Source organism: Cynocephalus volans, chromosome 8 (genome assembly GCF_027409185.1).
Source record: "Cynocephalus volans isolate mCynVol1 chromosome 8, mCynVol1.pri, whole genome shotgun sequence".
NCBI lineage: Eukaryota > Metazoa > Chordata > Mammalia > Dermoptera > Cynocephalidae > Cynocephalus > Cynocephalus volans.
In genome coordinates, this window is record NC_084467.1 from 67,760,937 (window position 1) to 67,784,809 (window position 23,873).

A 23,873-nucleotide genomic window follows, 5' to 3' on the forward strand; every position below is an offset into this window, starting at 1 on the left:
TCCCTTTCCCCAAAGGCCCACACGTACGGAGACAAAGGTGTGTGGCCAAATCGTGTGACTGCTTGCAACGAATGTGTGAAAAGCACAGAAGCGCTCGCGTATTTTCATTCTTGTTCTGTAGCTTGATCATCCCGAGGTCTTCAAGAAGTCGAGTCATTTCTTACAAGGAAGGGGAATAAGCCGGGAGAAGAGAAGAGGGGGTGTGCATAACATTCCTTCTTTCCAGATCCACCCCCAGAGAGGGCGGGCGGGCGGGTTGCTGCTCGGTGCAGATGCCCGCTCCCCCGGGTGGAGGAGGGTGCCCCGACCCGGCGCGGCCAGGCGGAAGCGCCGCTGCCATTGGCCCGGCGGCGGCTCTTACCTGCGCGGAGCCGCGGGCCCAAGCGCAAAGTTCGCGGTGACGGCCGGCAGCGCAGGTGGGCCCGCGCCCTCGGCCAGGCAAGATGCCTCTGGGGCTGTGGAGAAAAAAGACCAAGTCCAAGGAGACCGTCCGGCTGGTGGAGGGCGAGCAGGAGGGCGCGGGCAGCCGGAGCCTCCCGGACCCCCTGGTTCCTGCACGCAGGCTGGTGTTCCACACGCAGCTGGCGCACGGCAGCGCCACGGGCCGAGTGGAGGACTTCTCCAGTATCCGGGAGCTCTACGCCAAGATCGCGGGCGCGTTTGAGATCTCGCCGTCGGAGGTAAGCAAGGGGCCGGGTGTTCAGCCTCTCCCGCCCTCTCCCCGCCTCTCCGCCGCGCCGGCTTCAATTTGCGCAGGCTGGTCGAGCGGCGCTTCCCTGAGCCAGAAGTCTGATGCGGGGTGGAGTCCGCCGGGAGCGCACCCCGGGAAGTGAGTGGGCCTTACTGGGAAGGAAAAAGGTAAATCCCAGGACCGGAGAAAGTTACATTCCCCTATGCTCGGAGATCCGGCCTGTGAGGAGCTGGGGGCTAGGCAGTCTTTCTTCCTCATGCAGATTGGTTTGCTCCGGATGTCCCACATTCAGCCGTTCAGGGCGTGAGCACCTTTTCAGAGTCGAGATCTGTTTGGGCGAATTAATGTCCTCCACCTCATCTGGACTTTACTCTCCTGTTTATTCCGCAGGCGTAAGAGAGTCACGCTGGGCATCTCCCCAGATAAAGGGAAAGAAAGTTGAAGTTTCTTCCAGGTGATACCAAACTGAGACCCACTTTGCCCCTCATCTGTCATTTCCGGCATCAACACTAGAAACTCTTTGGTATTTCCAAGGAATTTACTCCAACGGTGGATAATTTAGAGACTCATACTTTGACAAGTTAACGAAATTTTCATGAATGAGATTAGCTCTTAACTTTTACATCATATCCTTAAAAAGGGACTGAAATTTGCTTTAATTACATTGCGCGCGTGCCTGGAACTGGAGTTTGATATAGGTGTGATCTTGAAAGCACTAGATTAGGTGGTCGTTTATATGACCTAATGAACTGCAAATGTAGATGTGAGAAGTTAGGTCAAGAGAATATTTTTGTCTGTGTTTCTAGGAAAAGCACGCGGTTTCATTGCCCTAGACTCTCGGGACTGCAAAACTGCCTTTGAATGGCATGGAGCGCATCTGGATATCTGTTCTTTAATTAGTTTGCCAGTACTGTTCAAGCGAAATTGAGGTCAAGGCAAAATTCGAAGAGATGAAAGAGAGCTTAAAGTGTAACCCTTTTGTTCTTTAAGGGTTCCTAGGTACTAAGGAGCAATTCACAACTCTTTTATGAATTATTTATATTGATATAGGATGATAACTTACATTGTATGGAACTTTTCAATTCGAAAAATACTTTCACAGGAACAATTTTTTCCGTGTTTTCTGGGGGAGGTAGGTGGCAGGTTAAGTTCCATAAACTTGCCATTTACAGGCTGTCTTGGCCTTGAACAAGTTTAACTTCTCTGTTTCAGCCACCTATAAAATAGAAATAAGAATATCTTCCTTGAAAAAGGTATTGTAAAGATCGAGTTCATATGTAAACCTGTAGGTTTGGGTGGTATATAGTCAGTGCTTAATAAATTGTAACTAATATTATTAATACCTCACAGTTAAAGGAGAAGCTGAGGTGCAAAGTGATTGGGTCTTGGCCAGGATCCCATAGCTAGCATGAAAAAAAGCTGGGCTGAAAACTGGGATCTTCTGATTTCTAAGCTAGTGAGCTTGTTAGCATACTTAACTGTCAACTTTAAATGTCTCTCCTGTAACCAGGGTCTCCAGTTTCAGTTACTTTGCGTTAACAGTTTTTCTCATCATTATGACATTATTCTGAGCTCAAGATAGTGATTTTACTCAGACCACTTAATCCTTAATAAGTATTATTAATATCCCTGCTTCAGAGAGAGGAAAATGAGGCTTTGAGGTTCAGAACTTTTAAAGAAAATTACACATAGTAAATGGCAGAGCCTGTATTTAAACCCACTTTTTTTTTTCTGACTCCAAATTTCATGTATCTATATTGCTTCCCAAGTTTTCCAGAGTCTCTCAGCAATAGCTTGGCAGCCACATTCAACATTTTCAGTTTCCAGTTCATTGACTTGCACAATAAAATTCCAAGATAATAAACATAAAGTGTTTTCAAGTGCTATATCAAAGTTCATAAATAAGTTTTTATAACCCTAATATATGTATATTAGCATGTTTATGCATATAACCAACATTAATACAAGTTGTCTGTCTGGATTAAAGAGAGGGTATGAGTATATCCAGGATAGAGTATTGGTCATTAGAGTATAGTGTGTCCTCAGTATTTGAATAGTTCATTTTGAAATAGAAGTAACTTATTAAAATCAGCTTTACACTACGGAGATTCCATCGTCTATCCCATTCCCCCAACAAAGGGAATAGTGGTATAAATAATTCTTGATGTCAGTGGGGAGAAAAAAACAAACAACAACAAAAAACAACCCCTTCCCCCCACTTAGTAGGAATAAATAGATAGTTATAACTCAGAAGTCCTTTTCTCTAGAGAAGTGGCTATGAGGACATAAATAACACAGCATAAAGAGCTGTACACTCTCTACGGAGGAGAAAAGGAAATGACTTGATGTCAGGTGGAGCAGATTCAGGCAAACTCACTGTGGGAGCCCATAATGTGCCCACAACTGTGCAAGGCATTTAAGTCTATAGTGACATCACTCCATCCTCATCGTTCTTATTTTTCAGTTGAGAAAAGTGAGGCTCTGAGGAGATAAGCAGCTTGCCCAGAGTCACTGGGCTGGTGTGGTGCTACTCGACTAATGTTGGAATCCTGCCAACATCGCCAATTTTAGAGCTCTTAATCCTATTGGTGATGCCAATTGTGGAGCTCTTTTACCTGCCCGTAATCCTGCACTGACTGGGCCAATTGTCGAGCTAGGGCTCGGTCTGGAGCTCACAGACCCCTCAAGCCCATTCCAGACTGGGTTGTGAACCCTTCACGTGCCAGGCTGGGTCACCAGACCCCTCACACACAGGTCTGTGAGCTAGGTAACCGGCAAACAGGTCCTTGGAAGCTGTAGGTCGGAAAACATGGCTGTGCGTGGCAGTGGCCACCCGAGGCAGATGCCAGCAAAGCCTGCACCGTGCATGTGCACCAACTCCATGCCCCCCAATTTGTTTACTGAACCACCCCCAACTGGCCCTGAAGCCAGGGGGCCTGATTAAATTATTCTGTTTTCTCAACAATCCACCCCTTCAGGGTCCCTCGCTGTACAATCTACATGTTCAGAACATTCAGAATCTTCCACGATGGTCCCTTAGTGAGGATAAATAACCCTTACATTTATATAACCTATTGTCCCTTCAATATGCCTTAAGGCTTGCAGTTCTGTCCTTTTAACTGTTAGCCACATATGTCCTGTTAGTAGTCACCACTGGTGTGATCCTCCATGGGAATCCTGCAGTCATACTGATGGGCAGTTCAATGCATATTCAGCAGGCCAACACATTGATCACGCAACCTTGGTGCAGTGCCTGCAGCCAGAACCCTATGGGCAAAAAGACAGAAGGATTATTGGTACCAATAAGGGAAGTTCTCGCCCATCTGGAAAGATACATGCCAGTTTGCCATCCTGAGAAAGGATGGTTGCAGGAATAGGTATCTTACCTGGCTTATGATACCATGCTTTATCCGCTAATACTGTTGAATCTAGGTTCTACATGTAACAATATAGGGGAACTCATAATTGGCCATAATGATAATACAAATGTGCGCTTTGGCATAGAGCGCTTATCTGTTCCAGGCCATGTTACCTTTATTCGAGGAGGCCGGGTACTTTCACCCAAGGTGAAACTTGTAAGACTTCCTCTAATCCTTTCCCCCAGGGCCCTATCAGACCTACCCAGTGTATATGGGGGACTTTTATTCTCCAAGGGTATTCTCATTGTACTGTCTATCCCTGTTGCAAACAAGTTGGGGATGGTAAGAGAATATTTCCATTCTTGCCATATCCTGGCTTCAAAAGCTTATCCTTAGTAGTGATTTGTAACTGTAGGTGCTGCAGCCCTATGCGACAGAGCTTCCACTGGAGAGGGTTTGCCCTTGCAGGGTCTCTCATTTAGAATTCCTACTGTCAGCCATAATTGCCATGTCCACTGGTCAGGGGTGGGGGTTGGGTAGATAGCCTTAGTCCCTTTTTTAAAAGACCATTGTACTGTTCAATCATTCCTGCTGCCTGGGGATGATATAGCACATGTAACTTCCACTGGATGGACAATTGGGAGGCCCACCTCTGAACCCCATGTCCAGTAAAGTGGGTTCCATTATCACTCTCTATAACTACAGGCTGACCATACATAGCCGTAAAGCTATTCAATGCCTTCACAGTGTTTACCTGGTCTGGGGCCTTGCAAGGCCGTACAAACAGAAGACTGGTAGCCATATCAACAGCTGTGAAGATAGATGTATCTGAAATTCTCTGAACTTGGCAGTGGTCCGACAAAGTCCACTTGTCATCGAGTCAGGGGCACCCTTCCTCGAGTTATTTGCCCATCTGAATGGGGCACCCGCCGGGAGTATGGACTCTCTTGAGCACACACTGGACAAGCACGACAGGCATTCACTGCATCTTCCCATTTTATAGGCAAGGCCCATCTTTGAGCCACCATCCACATGGTTTTACTGCCAGCATGCTGCATTTGTCAATGTAACCACTGGGCTACATCAGTAGCTGGGGCTCTCTCCAGCCATCTTACCTTAGCCAAGGCATCGGCTTCATCATTTCCTGGACTGGCTAAGGGGAAGTGTCCTGTGACATGGGAAAGAATTCCTTCTTTCTCACATCCCAATTCCCATAACTCTTGCCACATAGCTTGTCCCCACAGGGGCTGGTGGCCTACCATCCACAGCTGATACTTCCTAGTAGACATCCAAAGGGTTAAACCTTTGTACACAGCCCAGCTGTCAGTACAGATGGTTAATCACCCAGGCTAATTTTTTATCATCATCCATACTGCTCTCAGTTCAGCCGAATGACTGCTTTGCCCTGTGCCATTTTCATACCACATGGTATCTGTTAAGGGCTGGACAGCAACAGCTGTTCATGATGCTGAGGGTCCCATGCTAGAGCCATCTGTATACCAAGCTTGCTCTGTGATAGGTCCTTGTCCTTTATGGAAAGGTGTAGCTTCCACCTCCATGGGTAATGGTTATGTCAAAGTTTCCTCCACAACCTCTACTGGGCCTAGCACAGTTTGCAATGCTTTGGATAGAGGACTCATTGACACAATGCTCTTTTGTTCTATATATACTCCCCATTTAGACAGAGTGGGAGTCTGAGCTATGCCCGTTTTAGGGTTGGTGGCCCACGTGCGCAGCAAACCTGTTATGGGGTATGTTGTCCTTACTAGGACTTTGGCCGTTCCTGTGATAGCTTCAGTGGCTATCAAGGCAGAATACACAGCTGCTAACTGCTTTTCTATTAGGGTGTAGTGCACTTGAGCACCCTTCCAGAGTTGAGACCAGAATCCTACAGGTGTGCGGAATCGGTCCTGTCTCTGCCACAAACCCCATCCTAACCCCTCCTGGGTTATATGTACGTCTAACTCAAATGGCTTAGTGGGGTTGGCCACTTGTAAAGCTTGTACTTGCTGTATTGCCCTTTTTGTAGCCCAATAAGCCTGTTCTATCTATTTCCTCAGTCCAATCCCAGAGGGCTCCTTTCTTTGTTAATGCATACAGTGGGTGTGCCATTTGGGCCATATGGAGTACAAAAGCTCTCCAATACTCCAAAAGTCCCAAATATGTCTGTAGCTGAGCTACAGTTGTGGGTCGAGGGTATGCCTGTACCTTATCTATAATAGCTTCTGGGATGACCCTCGTCTTACCCGACCAGACCACTCCCAGGAACTTGCACTTTGGCTGTGTTCACAGCCCACCCACATTGTTATAAATGACTTAACAGCATTGGAGATGCCTGGGTTAAATCTGCAAGGGAATCAGAGGTTAGTAACACATCATCAATGTAGTGAAACATTGCAATTGCTGGGCCTAGTCCACCTGGCTAGGTCCCTAGCCACCAAAAATGACAGATGGTTGGGCTGTGCAGATAACATTGGGGCAATCTTCAAAGGTCTACTGTCTTCCTTCCCACATGAAGGCAAACTGATCTTGGCTATCAGCCAAGACTGGAATAGAGAAAAAAGCATTTGCAAAGTCCAGTACATATTGATAAGTCCCCAGCTGAGTTGTCAGCTGATCCATCAAGTCGTGAACTGAAGGCACAGCTGCACGCAAAGGAGGCACTACTTTGTTCAGTTCTCGATAGTCTACAGTCATTCTCCAGGTACCATCAGGCTTTTTTACTGGCTATACCGGAGCATTAAATGGGCTATGAGCTGGACGAATAATGCCAGCTTTCTCTAATTCCAATATAGTGGCACTTATCTCTGCATGTCCTCCTGGTAGGCGATATTGCTTTACAGTAACTACACGTCTTGGCTTGGGTAACACCTGTGGGTCGTGTTTAGCATATCCTCGTAACACAAGCTTTACTGTCTGTATTTGCAGCTGAAACTCTCCATCTGTTGTTTGCAGGTACAAACCATAAAGTACATCCATACCCAAGATGTATTCAGCTACGGGAGATATATATACAGTATATACACGAGGGGGTAATCTTCCAATGCCCAATGGCAATGACACAGCTTTGATCTCAGTAGTATGTCCTCCATAGCCATCTATATGAACTATGGCCCCTGGAAACTTATCTGGATTGCCATATATCAGGCTACATTCTGCGCCTGTATCCACCAGTGCCAAAACACGCTGCACATTTGTCCTTGACCAATATATTGCCAGTTCAACATGAGGCCTCCAGTCCTAGCCTGTCCGCAAAAGACGAGTACCTTGGCCTGCTCCCTAATCAGAATGGAACAGTTCATCTGACTCCTCGGGAGCAACCAAAAAGTCTTTTAAATCCACCAAGCGTACCTTGCTACCTGTTTCTGGACGTTTAGTGAAACGCTGTTCAGGGTGTAATTGCTGCCACAAAGCAAACAGGACTGCATTTGGCTGCTGGTCAATTTTCTGTCAAACCACATCTGCTTATGGCTAGTCTTGCTTGGTCCCTTCAGGATAAAATCCCGAGCCTTCCTTGGGGGTTTGGTCTTAACCACCTTTCGGACTCCTTTTGCTTGTCTGCTATCCTCTACCTCACCCAAGCTGGCTATCATGGTCGTTACCTCATGTATAGGACAACCAATGTATGGGTCCAGTATGTCCGTTAGTGACTCAAAGGACATTGACGGGGCATTTTGCAGCACTATATCTCTCATGCTGCCTGTAAAATTTTCATCGTCTGGGCCACGAGTGTCCACATTGAACATGGACTGTGGCATCCTCAACTCCCAAATGATTTGGACCATCGCAGCATACGTTTGCCGTTTACTAACAATCTTGGCAGTTCTCCAGCATTTGCCCACACGGTTCAGGCAGCTGCATTCACCCAGTCCATCAAGGAGTGATTACCTCGCCCCTGTGCATATATCTGTGGCTATTCTGCAGCTGCTGCCTCAGGGACGAGTGTGTGGTAATAGGGGCCAACTTCTCCACCTCCTCACCAGAGCATACCACACTATCCACCCCTAAGTCCCGTAACCACAACAGCCAAGCAGCCAGGGTCTCCCCATGTTTCTGCCTGAACTGTCTTCCCAAGTCAACCAGTTCAGCCTGGGTATACAGGACACAAGTGGTGAACTGGATCACCTGTGGATCGCCTACCGGTTGTCCATCCGGTCCCATAGGCTGCTCGTGTCTCAATTTCTCATGCACAACAGGTTGTGCCTGGAGACACACGGTTTCCCCCAACTCACCACTGGGTTGGTTGTCTTTCCTGGTGTGAGAAGCAGGAGTGGCCAGTCACTGCACGTCATTCTCCAGACAAATTACCCGTGCTTTCAGCAACTCTGCTTTCTGCCGCAAATCTCGATCAGTTTGCAGCATAGTTAACAGTAACCAGACTCTGGTCATCAGAAAAGTGGCCACTCCGCACCATGTGCTCAAGGATAGCCACATTTCCTTCCCCTCCCAAGGGGTTTTGTGTTGTAGTACCTGGTCTATGCTGCCTTGCAGTACAGTGTGCAGCAACCAGATCCCAGTCAACAGGAAGGTGGCCATAGGGCAGAGCATATTCAAAAGTAGCCACATTTCCTCCTTCTTCCAAGGGCTTTTGGTTCCTGTACCTGCTCAGAATCCTGTCGCGGACTACGCTAATTGTGGTGCTACTTGACTAATGTCGTAATCCTGCTGACGTTGCCAATTGTAGTGCTCTTAAATCCTGTTTGTGATGCCAATTGTGGAGCTCTTTTACCTGCCCGTAATCCGGCACCGACTGGACCAATTGTCGAGCTAGAGCTGGGTCTGGAGCTCACAGACCCCTCAAGCCCGTTGTCCAGACTGGGTCACAAACCCTTCACATGCCAGGCTGGCTCACCAGACCCCTCATATGCAGGTCTATGAGCTAGGTAACCGGCAAACATGTCCTTGGAAGCTGCAGGTTGGAACTAACTCTACCTGCCCACAAAGAATGCTGCACCATCTGCAACCTGCCCAGAGGCGAGGGGGCCTAATTAAATTATTCTATGTTCCCAACACATGACATGTTTTCTTAACTTAATTCTCTGTTATAAGGACAGGTGGTAGGAAAAGAGTAAATTTGAAAGCTTTTAAAAAATTGATTTTGTAGTTAGAAGCTCTACATGTCCAGAAAGGAGAAACTCAGACTGTTTCTTTATAAAATTAAGAAGTTATTTTTTTTGACTTGGTTATATTAGTTTGTGTATTATATTAAATATCAAATTGATTTATTCCTTCAGTGAATAATCATTCAATGATCTGTTCTCTCTCTTGATACATAAAGCAGTCAAATAAAGTAGTGTACTTGGGAAGCAAAAAAGATAAGAATTGTGATTTTAATTTCAAACCCTATACTTATATGCATGCTATTATTTCTCTTAAAACCAACCAACCAGCCTTCTCTTGACACCTGTTCCCATACCCTATGCTACCACCTGATTTCTCCTTTATAGTAAAACTCTTCAAAAGTTGCTGTCTCCCATGAGATACAGTTTGTATCTGATTCTCTGTTCAAAACTCTCTATGGCTTCTCCTCTGACTTGGAACAGAAGCCAAAATCCTAGGATGGGCTATAGGCTCTGTTACTTCTCCAATATCATTGTTCCTTCTGCTCCAGCCAATCTGACCTGGCTATTCCTTGAAGCCTTAAGGCTTTTGCATTGGCTATTGCTAGAACCTCTTCTTGCAAAATGCTCTTAAGTCTGCCCAAAGTTATCTTCTTGGTGAGGCTGGTACTGATCATCCATATAGAAGTACAGCACTCCTTATTCCCTTCTCTGCTTAGTTTTTCTCTATAGTATACTAACGTCCTTTGTATATTTAACTTATCTATTTTGTTTATTGTCTGTCCCCATCCCCCACCCTGTAATATAAGCTCCACAAAAGCAAGGATTTTTTTTTTTTGTTTACTGATATAGCCCCAAGGCCCTAAAACTGTAATTTATAGAACATAGTTGGAGCTCAAAAATATTTGAATGAAAGTATTCTCACAAGTTCAGTACTTAAAATCTTGTGTTTTCAGCATAAAGCTTTAATACTAGTTATAGTACTTGTGTGGATATCTTACGTAGGTGTTAATTTCTTTATCTTGTATTAAGGAGAGACACTCCTTTGGGGGGAGTGATGAGCATCTCATCTTTTTTAAAATTTTAAGAAAAAATTGTGTATGTTTAAGGTATATAAGGTAATGCTTTGATATACATATAGTGAAATGATTATTGGAGTCAAGCTAATTAACATATTTATCTCAGAAACTATGGAGCTTGAGGCTCTGTCTGCAAGCAAATTGCTTCCTAAATGACTTATGGCATATGGGGAGATGCCTGTGAGGCTTCCCAGAAACTGCTTCCATTCTTCTACTTGCTGCCACCAGCACTGAACTCTTATGAAAGTCAATATTCTGTATTTATGTGGCACTTCTGGAGGACATAAAGTGTGCTGCAGGCTTTATCACTTCTCAGTAATGCAAATAACTGGCAAGTGGACTGTTGTCTTTCTGGTTCACAAATAGGGAACCCAGAAAGAAAGAGCATAATGGAGTTCACTGATTTTCATATACCACTGTCCCCACCCCCGGAAAAGTAAACAACAAAAAACCAAAAATAAAGGAATTGGGAATTTGGTGTGAATATTCCTACTGAGCTCTGAGGACTATGAAGCAAGCCCATCAAAACTGAGTAGAAGGAGTGTGAGGAAGAAAAAAGCAGCCCTTGACATCTGGGAGTTGGTGGGCCTTGGCATTCTCCTGTTGTGTATAAACAATTTCACAGAACATCAACATCAGGTAAGACCACTTTGTGATTGATAATTTCTCCCACCTCATAGCCTGGTTTGATAAGATACTTGGTGGTAGAATTGCCTTCATTTTCTGACAGCACCCTACCCAACACAAGCCCATGCTGCTCTGAACCCTCCCCAAATCACTTAACACAAGCCCAAATCCTTTCTAATACCCTCTTGTTGAGACCTCCAGATTTCCCCATGGAGTGTTTTCTACCTCCTTATTAGGAGGAATAAACTACAGGTGATAATTCCTGATGGTCATTGGCTGGAGGGTATTGAAAGTTGTCTGCTGGATTGATTCTAAAGAAGCACCCTGAATTTGGTTTCCCTGACTCTTCCCATTCTCTATTTTAATATTGATGCTCTGTTCATACCAATCTCCTCAAAAACTTCCAGGGCTCCTAGTTACTAACAAATAACCTGCACCAGCCAAACAATGTCTCATATTCCTGCCTGCCTCTTGAGGCCTTTCCTGTGTCCACTGCTCTGATCTCATCTCTTAACAATCCCCTCTTTACTTTCCAGATTATTTAACTGTTTCATTCTTCTGTGCCTTTTCTCACTCTGTTCTTTGTTCCAATCGCTCCTACTCCCCTATTTTAACCGTCATTTCTTCCAAGAAGCCTTCCCTGTGAATCCCACCTATGTAGCTACCCACTATTACATGATTTTTAACATAGAGTTAGCACAGTGAATTGAATTTAGTTACTCCTGTATTTCTTCCTGAGGGCTGGGACTTTTTAAAAAAATCTTGTTCCCTGAGTCACTGGATGGTTTAGCTGCTCCATAAAAGTTTGCTACATAAAAGTAGATAATGGGTATAGCGAGAGATGAAACTGAAGATGTAGATAGTAGTAAAACTACAAATATCCTTGAAGTCATACAGATTTTATTCTGTAGGCAACTAGAATGACTCATGTTTTTCAGAAGATGCAACAATGCCTGGCTCGTGTTTTATAAAGTAGAAGTACAATCAGCTATTCATTCTCTATATTTTCTTTATAAATAATGTTTGGTTTAAATCGAATATAATAGTATTATTGGATTTGCATGGTACCATCTGAGAAGTTATAAATATATTACAATCATTATGTATGCTTAACATTCCCTCATGAGCGTCAACCTCATTTTTACATGAAAAATTCAAGCAAAAAAAACATGACTCATTTTGAGAAGTAGGAGGCAAATTCAGCCAGCTGCCTTATTGTCAGAAAGGTAAGAAATAGATAAGGCTATTTCTTCTTGTGCTGGAAATCCCCTGAAGTAGGTGTGTGAACAACCTTAGGATAAAGTCCAGTCTCTTGGGCAGGCATAGACTCCTCTTCAAGCCCTTGTTACCTCTTAGGCTGATGGCTGGCCCCTTCACCTTTCTTCACCTGCTCCCACCCACTCTAGCCATCCTGGTGGAGTAGAAGGCTCTTGCAGGTTGCAAGCTATGGAGACATTCATTGTATTAGCCTGTTTTTTGTGTTGCTATAATAGAATACCTGAAACTGGGTAATTTATAAAGAACAGAAGTTTATTTGGCTCATGATTCAGGGACGACTGCATCTGGTGAGGGCCTCAGGCTGCTTCTACTCACAGCAGAAAGTGGCAGACAGCCAGTGGGTACAAGCAGATCACATGGTGAGAAGAAGTAAGCAAGAGAGAGAGACAGAGAGAGAGAGAGAGCGATCTGCACCTGTGACTCAAACTGTATTGTCCTCCCAGAACTCAGATTTCCACATGAGTTCTGGGAGAACAATACATCCAAACTCCATCAGTCATGTTACCTTGGGCAATTTGTATGTATGTATATACCTATTTGGGCCGCTGTTATAATAGTTTTGTTATAAACTACCATAAACCAAATGGCTTACAACAACAGAACTTTATTTCTCACAGTTCTGGAGGCTGAGAAGTCCTAGATCAAAGTATAGCAGATTTGGGGCTTACCGGTTAGCTCAGTTGGTGAGAGCCGGGTCAAGGGTTTGGGTGCCTGTATCAGCTACTGCCAAAAAAAAAAAAAAAAAAAGTATGGCAGGTTTGGTGTCTGGTTAGGGCCTACTTCCTGGTTTGTAGACAGCTGTAGTCTTGTTGCATCCTCACATGGCAGAAGGGGCAAGGGAACTCGCTGTGTCCTTTTCTATAAGACCATCAATCCCATTCATGAGGGCTCTACCTCCATGATCTAATCACCTTCCAAAGATCCCACCTCCAAATACTCTATGTTAGGATTTCAACATATGAATTTTGGGACACAAACTCAGTCAACAGCAGTATATATATTATTAGGATATACAGTAGTCACCCCCCTCATGCACAGTTTTGCTTTCCATGGTTTCAGTTGCCTGTGGTCAACCACAGTCCGAAAATATTAAGATATTTTGAGAGGGACCACTTTCATGTAACTTTTATTACAGTACATTTTTATAATTGTTTTATTTTGTTATTATTGTTAATCTCTTACTGTGACTAATTTATAAATTAAACTTTATTATAGGTATATATAGGAAAAAAACAATACACGTAGGGTTCGGTATTATCCATGGTTTCAGGTATCCACTGGGGGTCTTGGAACATATCCCCTAGATAAGGGGGGCTACTGTATATCCTAATAATATATAGGAAACAAGCTCAGAACAGCTTCTGCAGCTGGAAAGTCAGGTTCCATGAACAACTGGAACATTGTTCATTCTTTCCTGGTTAAAGCAGTAGCTCTAGATTCTGGAGACCTGAGAGCAAGTCTAGTTGTCTTTCATCCTCTGTCTCAGCCTTTCTCTCTCCTTACTTACTCTGCTCTTGACTGAGTCTCTCCACCCATCCTCTTGACTTTGCTCCTCCAAGGCCCTTAGGGCCTTGTCTGTCTCTTTGTGTTTCTACTTTCTGTGCCCTGCTCTGTGTGCCTCAAATCAAACTTCCTAAGACTGTGTGTCTGTGGTGTCAGAGTACAGTATAGGTGGGACAGGACCCTTGGGCATGTGTGTAAGGGGCTCATCTCTGGTACAGCCTCCAGGGTCATATGGTACAAAGGCAGGTCAACAGGGGATAAGGAGTCCTGCAGAAGAGGACCATGGACACGACAGGTATTCTGAGACTTACTGAATTAGGAAAATATAAAAGGCAGATACCTTCTATGGCCTGTCTAGAACAGCAAACTACTTCAAGTTTTCTATGACTTTTGTGCATTGTTCTCCCCCTTTGTCTGGGAGTCTTTCCCCTGTTGACTCCTCCTTATGCTGCAGGACTTGAGACTCCCTACCTAAAGCCTTCCCTCCACCTCAGGACTGGATTCTATGCCTCTCTCTTCTAACTCTTAACAGACCAAATGGTAATTTTTGGTTTACTGTCTGTCTCTTCCATAAGATTGAGAGCTGCGCTGGGCAGGGACCGGCAGTTAGTATTCAGTAATGTTTTTTATTTTTTATTAACGTTTTATTACAGAAACTTTAAATACATGCAAAAGCAAGAGAATAGTGCAGTTAGCTCCCATGTGTCCAGCTTCAACAGTTATCTATATTTGCCAACATTTCTTCTTTTCATCTCCCATTATAAAAAAGAGATCTTAAAAGTGAAGTGCTTTGGATCCCCATACTGGCCAGCCACCAAACCCCTCCCCCGCTGAAGTGCTAATAGCACTCCCTGTCAATTAGAGATAAATAAAAAAATGAAGGTGAGGGCCAGCCCGTGGCTCACTTGGGAGAGTGCGGTGCTGATAACACCAAGGCCACGGGTTCAGATCCCTATATAGGGATGGCCGGTTGGCTCATTTGGGAGAGGTGGTGTTGACAACAGCAAGTCAAAGGTTAAGATCCCCTAACCGGTCATCTTTAAAAAAAAAAAAAAGAAAGGTGAAATGTTTCTGAACTCAGTGGAGAATTTTAGAAAATAGAATGCCAGGCACAGTAATATAAATTTGAAATTAAAACATTTTAGGAGCTAAGGCATATTTTCTGCTTTTCTGACATCAAATGCAATGCTTGGGAATTTGGGATGGTGATATCACACAAGTTCTTTGGTAGTTGCCTCAAAGCTTTTTGGATATAGGTAGGAGAGCTGTAACCAGGGAGGTTCTGTGGCTTCTATGGATAAGTGAAAGGTGAGAAGGGACTTTAGAGCTTGTCAGTGGGAGAATGTTTGCTTTTTAGAAACATATCCAACCCTCTATAAGTAGTGGCTAAGAGGCTTAAGAACTCAAGCATTCAGAAAATACAATTGCTATGTGTATAAAAATCTCCCAGGAGATAAATCAAAGCACATGTAGAGGGACAGTTCCAACTTTTTTTTAAAAGGCTAAAATCCAGGATCTACATCTCAGTCTATAAAAGTCACAGATTCTTAAGTTAAAGGGGTAAAGTGGTATGTGAGAAGGGTACGCAGTAACAGAGTTGAGGAAATAATTCTGTATCCATTCTTGAAACAATTTACATGTCTGTTTATTGCATTAATGTGGTAGTGGTTGTATGATTGGCCTTAACACTATCTCCTTTGTGATCCAGGGCCAGAACCTTAATTTAACCTCCTGCAGCTTCTCACATTTAATACTAACAGTGTGTTCTGGGTGTGGTTAGCTATTAGGTGCTGTTTACGATTCCTGTTGCTTCCTTTCTCCTCCATTCTTTGTATTTCCCCCTTCCTATCTTAATTTTCCTGCCTCTATGTAAAGGTGGGTGGGTGGGGGGGAAAGGGAAGCGTTATCTTGAAAATTAAGGAGAAGGGAATTGTTGAATACCTACTGTCACCACTTAACCTATGCTATCTTATCTGAAACAGTAATTCTTACCAGAAACCCTAGAAATTACTGCAGTCTATGGATGATGCTATTGGAGTTCAGAATAAAGTAAATTATGCAAGTCACATAGTCCAGGGGCATCTCTGTGATCCTGTGTCTGACTCCAAAACTCATGCTCTTTCCCTACACAAGTGATTCTTAACCTAATAACAAATATTTTGTGATACCACCTTTACTATGCTGAAATAAAATTTTCAACAGTATTTTCTACCTATACACATAATTAAAAAATATATTTCTTAACTCTAATATTAAAAATATGGATATCAATATGCAAATACTTGGAAAAAGTTTTATTTTATTTTTTTAAAAAAGATGACTGGTAAGGGGATCTTAACCCTTGACTTGGTGGTGTCAGCACCACGCTCTCCAAGTGAGCCACGGGCCGGCCCCAGGAGAAACTTATAGAAGACATAATGAATCAGTGCTTGTACCTACTTAGAGTGAATAAGTTTGGATTTAAAAAAGAGTAAGACAATATTTAACTGAATGTTGTCTTTGTATGTAACATTTTGAAATAAGAGATAAATTAAATTTGTAAATGTTCATAGAATTGTAATGCAACCATAAGAGGAGCAGGCTGATATGAATGTTTTATGTTAGAAATTCAAATAACATGAATAGCATTGCTGTCAGTGATTTGATTTTCTGAAATGATGAGCAGCTCTTGGTAAGGTTCTGCATAAACAAGTATAGTCTTTCCTTGATGTACATGGTAATTGCAGCCCAGGAAAATTCAGAACAAAAAAATACTTGATCTGTAACACAGAATTAGGGTCTCGGCTTAAATAACTATAGTTTTTCACCCCCTCCCAGCATGAATGTCTAGGAGGACATTTGAAAATCGTGTGAATGCCACAGTTCTTCACTGAGCTGGGCTTCTGGAGCATTGCAGTTTCTACAGTATTCTTGACTAATTCCTACCCCCTCCAGATGCCAGTGGTGTCACACAAGCATTGTAACAACCAAAAAAGCCCCCACAAAATTTCAGCCTGTTTCCTTAGAGGACAACATCACTTTCCTCCCCCACAATATTGCCTTATACCTGGTTGCTGCACTGTTAAGAGGTAAGGAGGGGAAAAATGAAAAGCAACAAGAAGGAAAAACAAGGAGAAAGACCTCCTGTTCGTTAGTTTAGGCTCAATCTTATAGGATTGTAATTATACAGAGCATGTGGTTGGTTGGTTAAACTTGTGATGTTCCAAGCTTTTGTATTATTTTGAAGTGTCACATGTTGCTATGGCTATTTGACTGGTTTACAGGGTCCTATGGCAGATGGGGAGTCAGGTGGCATGATAGAAAAGTGCAGGCTTTGAGGTCAGTCAGATGGGGAGGTGGGTTTCAGGGTGGGGTGGCATGTCCTGGGATTGATTCTTGAAGATGCCACCATCTAGCCTTAACTTTCTTACTGGTAAAATGTGCAAATAATACCTACTTTATAGGTTGTGAGGATTAAATGTAATAGTGTGGAAGGTGTCTGGAACAATGGTTCAATAGGATGGCTGGTTAGCTTAGTTGGTTAAAGCATGACCCTGTAATACCAAGGTTAAGGGTTTGGTTCTCTGAACAGACCAGCCAAAAAAAAAAAACAAAAACAAAAAACAAAAAAAAAAAAACCTATAGAGCAATCAATCTTCTGGGCTGGCCAAGGTCACAGGTTCAGATCCATGTACAAGCCAGCTATTAAAAAAAAAAGTTCTTTCTCTCATAAAAAAAGATTATGTATGACACTAATTTTTGCAGTTTTTCCTTGTAATTTTTCTATTCTAGACTTATACAATTTTTATTCTTCCACTCTTTGCCTAAACCCAGAAAATAAAGAAAAATTTAAAAGTATATCTCTATACATGATCCTCAAACTCTAAACTATCTCAGTATGGAATTCTGTTGTAGTAAATTAGTAACTAACCTGGACTCTTCTGATGAGGGCTTCTTCAATAAAATCCAGCATAAACCTAACTATTTCAGTCAACAAAGCCGAATATCTCAGTTAAACTTGAGAAATAATATGCCAATTTATTCAGAATTGTTTTGTATTGCACTTGTCAATGCTTATTCTCCTAAACCAAAAAGAACTCTTTAGTAACACACATAGTTTTTTGTGTTATATTTCTAGGCATAGAGAATACTGGTGACAGAATTTTGCTCAGCATATAATTGTTATTCTGCTCTCCTCTCCCACTGAACATTTAGTGCTTTTTTTTTTTTTTTTTTGGCAGCTGGCCAGTATGGGGATCTACACCCTTGATCTTGGTGTTACAACACTGTGCGCTAACCAACTGAGCTAACCAGCCAGCCCTAGTGCTGGTTTTCAACTCCTCTCACATTTATTAAGTGTTGTAGAATCTTGGTAATGGTGCTCAAGTCATGGACATGGTATTTTCTCCCAAGAAGCCCGGGATAGGGGCACCTAGAGAAGATTACCTCAATGCCAAGCAATAGAGGAAGAATTCTACCTCTGCCTTTCCTCTACATCCGAATCATATGATCTTCCTTTTATTCCATTCTGTTTTAGTCTCAGCCTCTTGAAATGGGAACATGCTTATTCGGTCAGCTTAATAGGAAATGCATCATTAATAGATGATCATATAATATCTATTCCAAACCCAGATACTTCAGAGAGTGAAAGAGATGGTATTTATAATTACTTGGGCCACCAGGGGTAAACTGGGACCTGGAATTATCCTAATTATAATCAACTTGACTGCTAAGAGGAGAAAGAAGAAAAATATGATGTGAGGAAGTTTGTCAAATACTTGCTAATTAAGTACTAACAACATACAAGCCGTTTCCTGATCAGTAAGGAAGGTTTCACGTTATAGGCATTTGGGGAGGGCTGGGAAGGGGAGTGTGTGTGGCCATAAAAATAGAAGCAGGTAGTGAGGGCGCAGTGTCAGCACCCAGCCTGAAGCCAGGAGACTGGTACTCCTCGTCCTGGCTCTGGCTTGGTGACACATTCCTGGGAGTTGAGGATGGAGCCCCATGGTAGACTGTCAGCTTCTTTGGGAGCCTCCTGATCACTCAGTCCTCTCCCCCTCTAAGTGCTCTGCCTGCCCCAATACCAGGAGTCTCGCAGGCAGGAATGGCGGTAATGCTGGCAGGCAGAGGGCAGGAAGAAGCTGCTTGGTGAGACTGAGGAGCAGCAAGCTAGTAATAACTCCGAGCGGAGGTCAGTCTCTCAGCCAGGGCTGTGTCTAAGTGCTTCTGAGGCTGTGACAGAATTCTGTGCTGAGTGGCTCCTCTCCACATTTTCCTGTTCTGTGTTCGTAGGTCTCTGTATCCTCGGGGCAGGAAATGGTTCAAAATTGAGCAGCCCTGAGCCTAGAAGAATCCTCATACACATACCACGTTAAGGGCTAACCTCTCTTGTAAATTGAGTCATACCAGCCTTACCCGTAGGTGAATTTTCTTGTTCTCACTCTTCCTAATGAACAATTTAAGCGTCTAAGGTAGTCAGTGAGTTTGCTTCTACCCCTTTCCCTGAAACCTTTGTCACCCCGCAACTAGAGAACCTTGTAGTACATTTTCCTGACATATTTCAGGTGTCCTAATTTAGAATAAAAATGAATCTCAATTCCTTTCTGTTTCACAAGATGTTTCAGTTTCCTGAGTGGCCCATTTTTCCCCTGTAAAGTGCTCATTTCTTTCTGTCAGAATTTCTGTTCTAGGTCCATACTGGCCAGCCACCAAAAAAAAAAAAAAAAAAAAATTTTTTTCTGTTTTAGGGAATAGTAAGGAATAGACTTCTTCCCCATCCCTCCATCTTGACACCTGAATGGCTCACCATGCTTGCTTTCCAATTTTCCACGATTCATTTGGGTGATTTTTAAATATCACATGCTCTTCAGACACTTCATTATAAGGGTTATAAATCAGCCTTCTGGGCCAATAAGAACACAGTGTTGCAGGAGCATTCTGCTAAACAAATTCTAAATTTAAGGATCCTTTTGAGGTCTAATGGCCATCTTTTACAAATTATAATTGTATATCTGTTTGGTAAACTAAAAAGTTTAATTCACAAATCTGTTCACTAATAATTATAATTTATAATATTTGTTATGTTTGATAAACCACCCTATTGTTCCAAGATGTAAGATGTCTCCTGTTATAGTATCTCCTTGCCTGTTTAAATTCTCTTCCATCTTCAGTGTCAAACAAAGAAGGAGTCTTCTAAGAAGATAAGTGGTTTGGAAAGCTAGAAAATTTGAGACGGCACCTGACAAGGAGGAATAGCAGTGATTTATGATGTATTTAAAATTGGCATGTAACCCCATAGCATTATTAGACTAGAAAAAGCTCAGATATTTCCTCTTGTTGCAAGAATATTGTGGGAGAGGATGATATATATAGCTATGCACATTTGATTTATCTTGTTGGTTTAGTGTCTGTGTAATGTCCACAAAGGCAAGACTAAGACCTATCCCTATTCTTTTAACCTTTTCTTGTGTCTCAAGAATTACTTTGGGATTCTGATTTTCTTGAATATATAGTTTCCTTAATTGGGTTTTATTAATCAAAAAAAGTTCTCTTGGTTATTCTTGGAAGTCATGGTAGATTAAAAATGAATTCGACTGTCTTTTTTTGTTTTGGATGGAATTCTTTTTGTCATATTATTTTACTCATTAAAAACACTGGGAAAAAAAGTGGTTGTACTTGAGAAGAAAGAGTACAAAGGGTGATTCATCTTTTATTTAAGGCTTGCCACTGCTGACCCAGGGCAGTTAATTTAGAAGTGAATCATTTATAGAAAGTTCTACACAGTTGGAGGCAGGGCTTTGTACAATATCCTCACGAAGTTCTAAACAGAGCATACAGTATCATGTTTCTAAATACATCTTGTTGCCAATTTTATATCTTTTCCAAACTGTGAAACTTGTTTCTAGATGACTATAGCTATTGACAAGGTAACAACAAAGGCACTGTATATATAAAATGATATATATTTTAAAATAAATCTTAGAAATTTAGTACATGTATTTTACTGGGAAAATAATAGGCATGAGGTTTTAAATGACTGTGTTTATAAAGAAATGAATGCAACTAGTCAATTTTAAAATTAATGGGAAGAAATAATTTTAAAATTACTTATTTATAATATTCACATTAAGCAATAATACATTATTGCTATTTTTATATTTATTAAACCATCTAGTATATTTGACTTTTAAAGTCCTATTACAAGGGCCAGCCTGTGGCTCACTTGGGCGAGTGTGGTGCTGATAACACAAGGCCACAGGTTCGGATCCCTCTATAGGAATGGCCGGTTAGCTCACTTCGGAGAGCATGGTGCTGACAATGCCAAGTCAAGGGTTAAGATCCCCTTACTGGTCATCTTCTTAAAAAAAAAGAAAAAAAAAAAAAAAAAAGCCCTATACAGAAAGCTCCTTTTTTGCAAGCTCTTATTCCTTTTAGGAAGTGGGTGGTTTATTAAGCAAACATACTGTAGTTAGCTCCATATAGACCATAAAACCGTGTAGTCTATTTTTAGGAGTTTTAAATTCAAAACTGAGTTTATATTTACATCACAGCTACAGTATAGTATCGGGTTAGAAAAAGCCCCATAGTCTGAATTCCAGTTCTGGCTCTGTCATTCACTAGCTATGTGACCTTAGACAAATTACTTAATGGGTCTGAGCTGGTTTTCTCCTCTGTGCAGGGCATAGCGATAACTTGCCTTCATGACCTGACTCACAAGGATTAGTTGAGCCAGTGCATTAGGAAGTGATCAGGAACTTAGGTGTCCCTATGCAGATGCTAGGTATCAGGGATTGATGGGAAAAGAGTTTGGAGTTGGACAACTAGTGTTGGAGTCCCAGTGATACCACTTACATGACCACTTTATGTGACCCTACACAAGCCATTTTCTCCCTCTAAGGCTTTATTTTCCAATCTATAAATAATGGATATAATGATAGCTTGCTCATAGAATTGTTGTAAGGATTACATGAGGTAACATGTGAAAGTGGCTGGTACCACATAAGTAATCAATGTTTCTTGGACTCCCCGCTTTTTTTTTTTTTTAAAATCCTTGCAGACCTTCCTCTCTCCAGCTCCTTTGCTTTCACAATACTTTACTGGAAGCAGGAGCCAGTATCCAAACTGTGTACAACTAATAGGAATCAGCAGTTGCCCCAGTTCATGAATATTATTGAAGAATAGTTTGAGTTCTGAAAGTTCCTTGATATAACACACTTACCACATATTTTGGGGGAGAGGATCATATAGCATGACACTCAGAGCTTTTTGGGAGAGCTTTGAGTAATGTAATTCTGTCCCTGTGGTTTGTTTAGAGGTGATCCCTTCTGTTCAAGCACTCAGGTAAGTAGGTAATCTTTTCCCTCCAATAATTATTTTGTTCTTAGTTTTAGATTGTTTCTAATTCCTGTTATTTTAAAGGCAATTAACTAGATGGAGGTAAAATAATATTTTTTTCTTTGAGTAAAAGTCTTTGAGACTTAGATAATAAGAACATCCCAGGTAAAAACCTTAGTTATTAACAAAAGAAATACATAATCAAAATGGTTTTTCTGTGTGTAAAGATGAGGTATTAACTCTTGATGAAAGTATGGTTTAGTTAATTACTTGGTTTATTATTATATACTTTCTCTTCTTTATTTTCTATAATAACATTGGCTGATATTCGCTAATGTTTATTTGAGATAAAGTGTAAAAAGTAAGTTTCTTGGGGAAGAATGAAATGTGGGAAAACAGTCATGTAAAAATATTTAGTAATACTGCTATTTTAGATAACTACAAAGTAACTGTTCCAGTTTCTTACATTTAAAATCACATTACAATAATGTAATTCCAGCTACACAAACCCGTAATTTCTTCCAGATATCTTTGGAACGTGTAGAATCTTTGGTCAGCTCAGTTCCTGTTTAAGGAAAGCATTAAACAAAAGAAAGTTGGAAATGGACTTCCTGGAGTTTTAAACGTGAATTTGATGTGTTTTTGGAAACGTGTGTTAACCTGTTTGTGGACCAGAATATCTTTTGAAGGATTAATGGCAAATGATTTATTTAAAGCATATTTGTGGAATACATAATGATGCCATCAGAGAAAAAGAATATTAATTTATATTAATGGCTGTGTGCAATGGTTCAGACTTTTATTATCCTAGCCACATTGCTTCAGTGATGTTCTTGACTATGTGATAAGAATTTGAAACACTGAAGAAAGTAGCAATTGAAATATAAATACATGGTAAGAAAATTGTCCATGAGTTATCTGTCAACAAAAAAGAGTTGAAGGATAATGTAGTTTATGGGGGAAAATGAAATCTATCCTGGCTTTGATATTAAAAAAGGAGCAAAATCTGATATCTTCAGAAAAGTCATGCAATTTGAGAAGCTGTCAAGCATAGGTTTTATAAACATTATTGTTCGAGAGGCACCTTCACTCCATGTATAATAATTAAAACCTTTAAATAGAGCTTCTTAGTTTAAAAAGTACTTTTAAGGGCTGGCCCGTGGCTCAAGAGTGTGGTGCTGATAACACCAAGGCCACAGGTTCGGATCCTATATAGGGATGGCCGTTTCGCTCACTGGGTGAGCGTGGTGCTGACAACACCAAGTCAAGGGTTAAGATCCCTTTACCAGTTATCTTTTAGAAAAAAAAAATAAATAAAATAAAAGTACTTTTATATGTGAGGGTACTTCAAAACATTCATGGAAAAATAGAATTAAAAGATGTGAATCTCTCCATGAACGTTTTGAAGTACTCTCATACAGCCTCTTACTGACTTTTTATAACAACTGTGTGATGGAGGCCAAGCTTTACTAACGCCACCATTTACGTGAAGATTGGGGTGCCCAAATTACTTGCCTAAGCTCATTGAGCTTGGACGGTACAGAATTGGGACTAGCTCCAAGACTTACCTCTTTTTTTTTCTTTTTTTTTTTCTTGGCAGCTGGCTGGTAGGGGATCTGAACCCTTGACATTGGTGTTATAACACCAGGCTCTAACCAACTGAGCTAACAGGCTAGCCAGGACTCTTACCTCTTAATCCATTGTTTTCTTCTCTTGCTTTTTATCTTCTTTCTGTTTAACAGCCATTACAAAGGTGAGATAGCTCCTCTCTAGAGATCCATTTCTTTTGTTGATATTGGAAGTAAGGCGGAGGCACTGTCTGAAATTTTTGTTCGAGGGGATAGAATATGAAATTAGGATAAGGATGTCATAATGCCTTAGTGTATTAAAAGAAACATATAATTCAGGCTGGCTAGTTAGCTCAGTTGGTTAGAACACAGCCTTGGAACAACAAGGTCAAGTG

General features: G+C 41.7%; 1 protein-coding gene across 1 annotated transcript in view; it reads left to right on the top strand.

The window, feature by feature from the left end:
* The first annotated feature begins 298 nt into the window (after window positions 1-298).
* Window positions 299-23,873, top strand: part of GIPC2 (GIPC PDZ domain containing family member 2) — a 78,587-nt gene continuing 55,012 nt past the window's right edge. Inside the window, exon 1 of the mRNA XM_063105044.1 lies at window positions 299-680. Within this exon, the coding sequence (XP_062961114.1) occupies window positions 444-680 (237 nt within the window). The 5' untranslated portion in view covers window positions 299-443. The remainder of the gene's footprint in view (window positions 681-23,873) is intronic.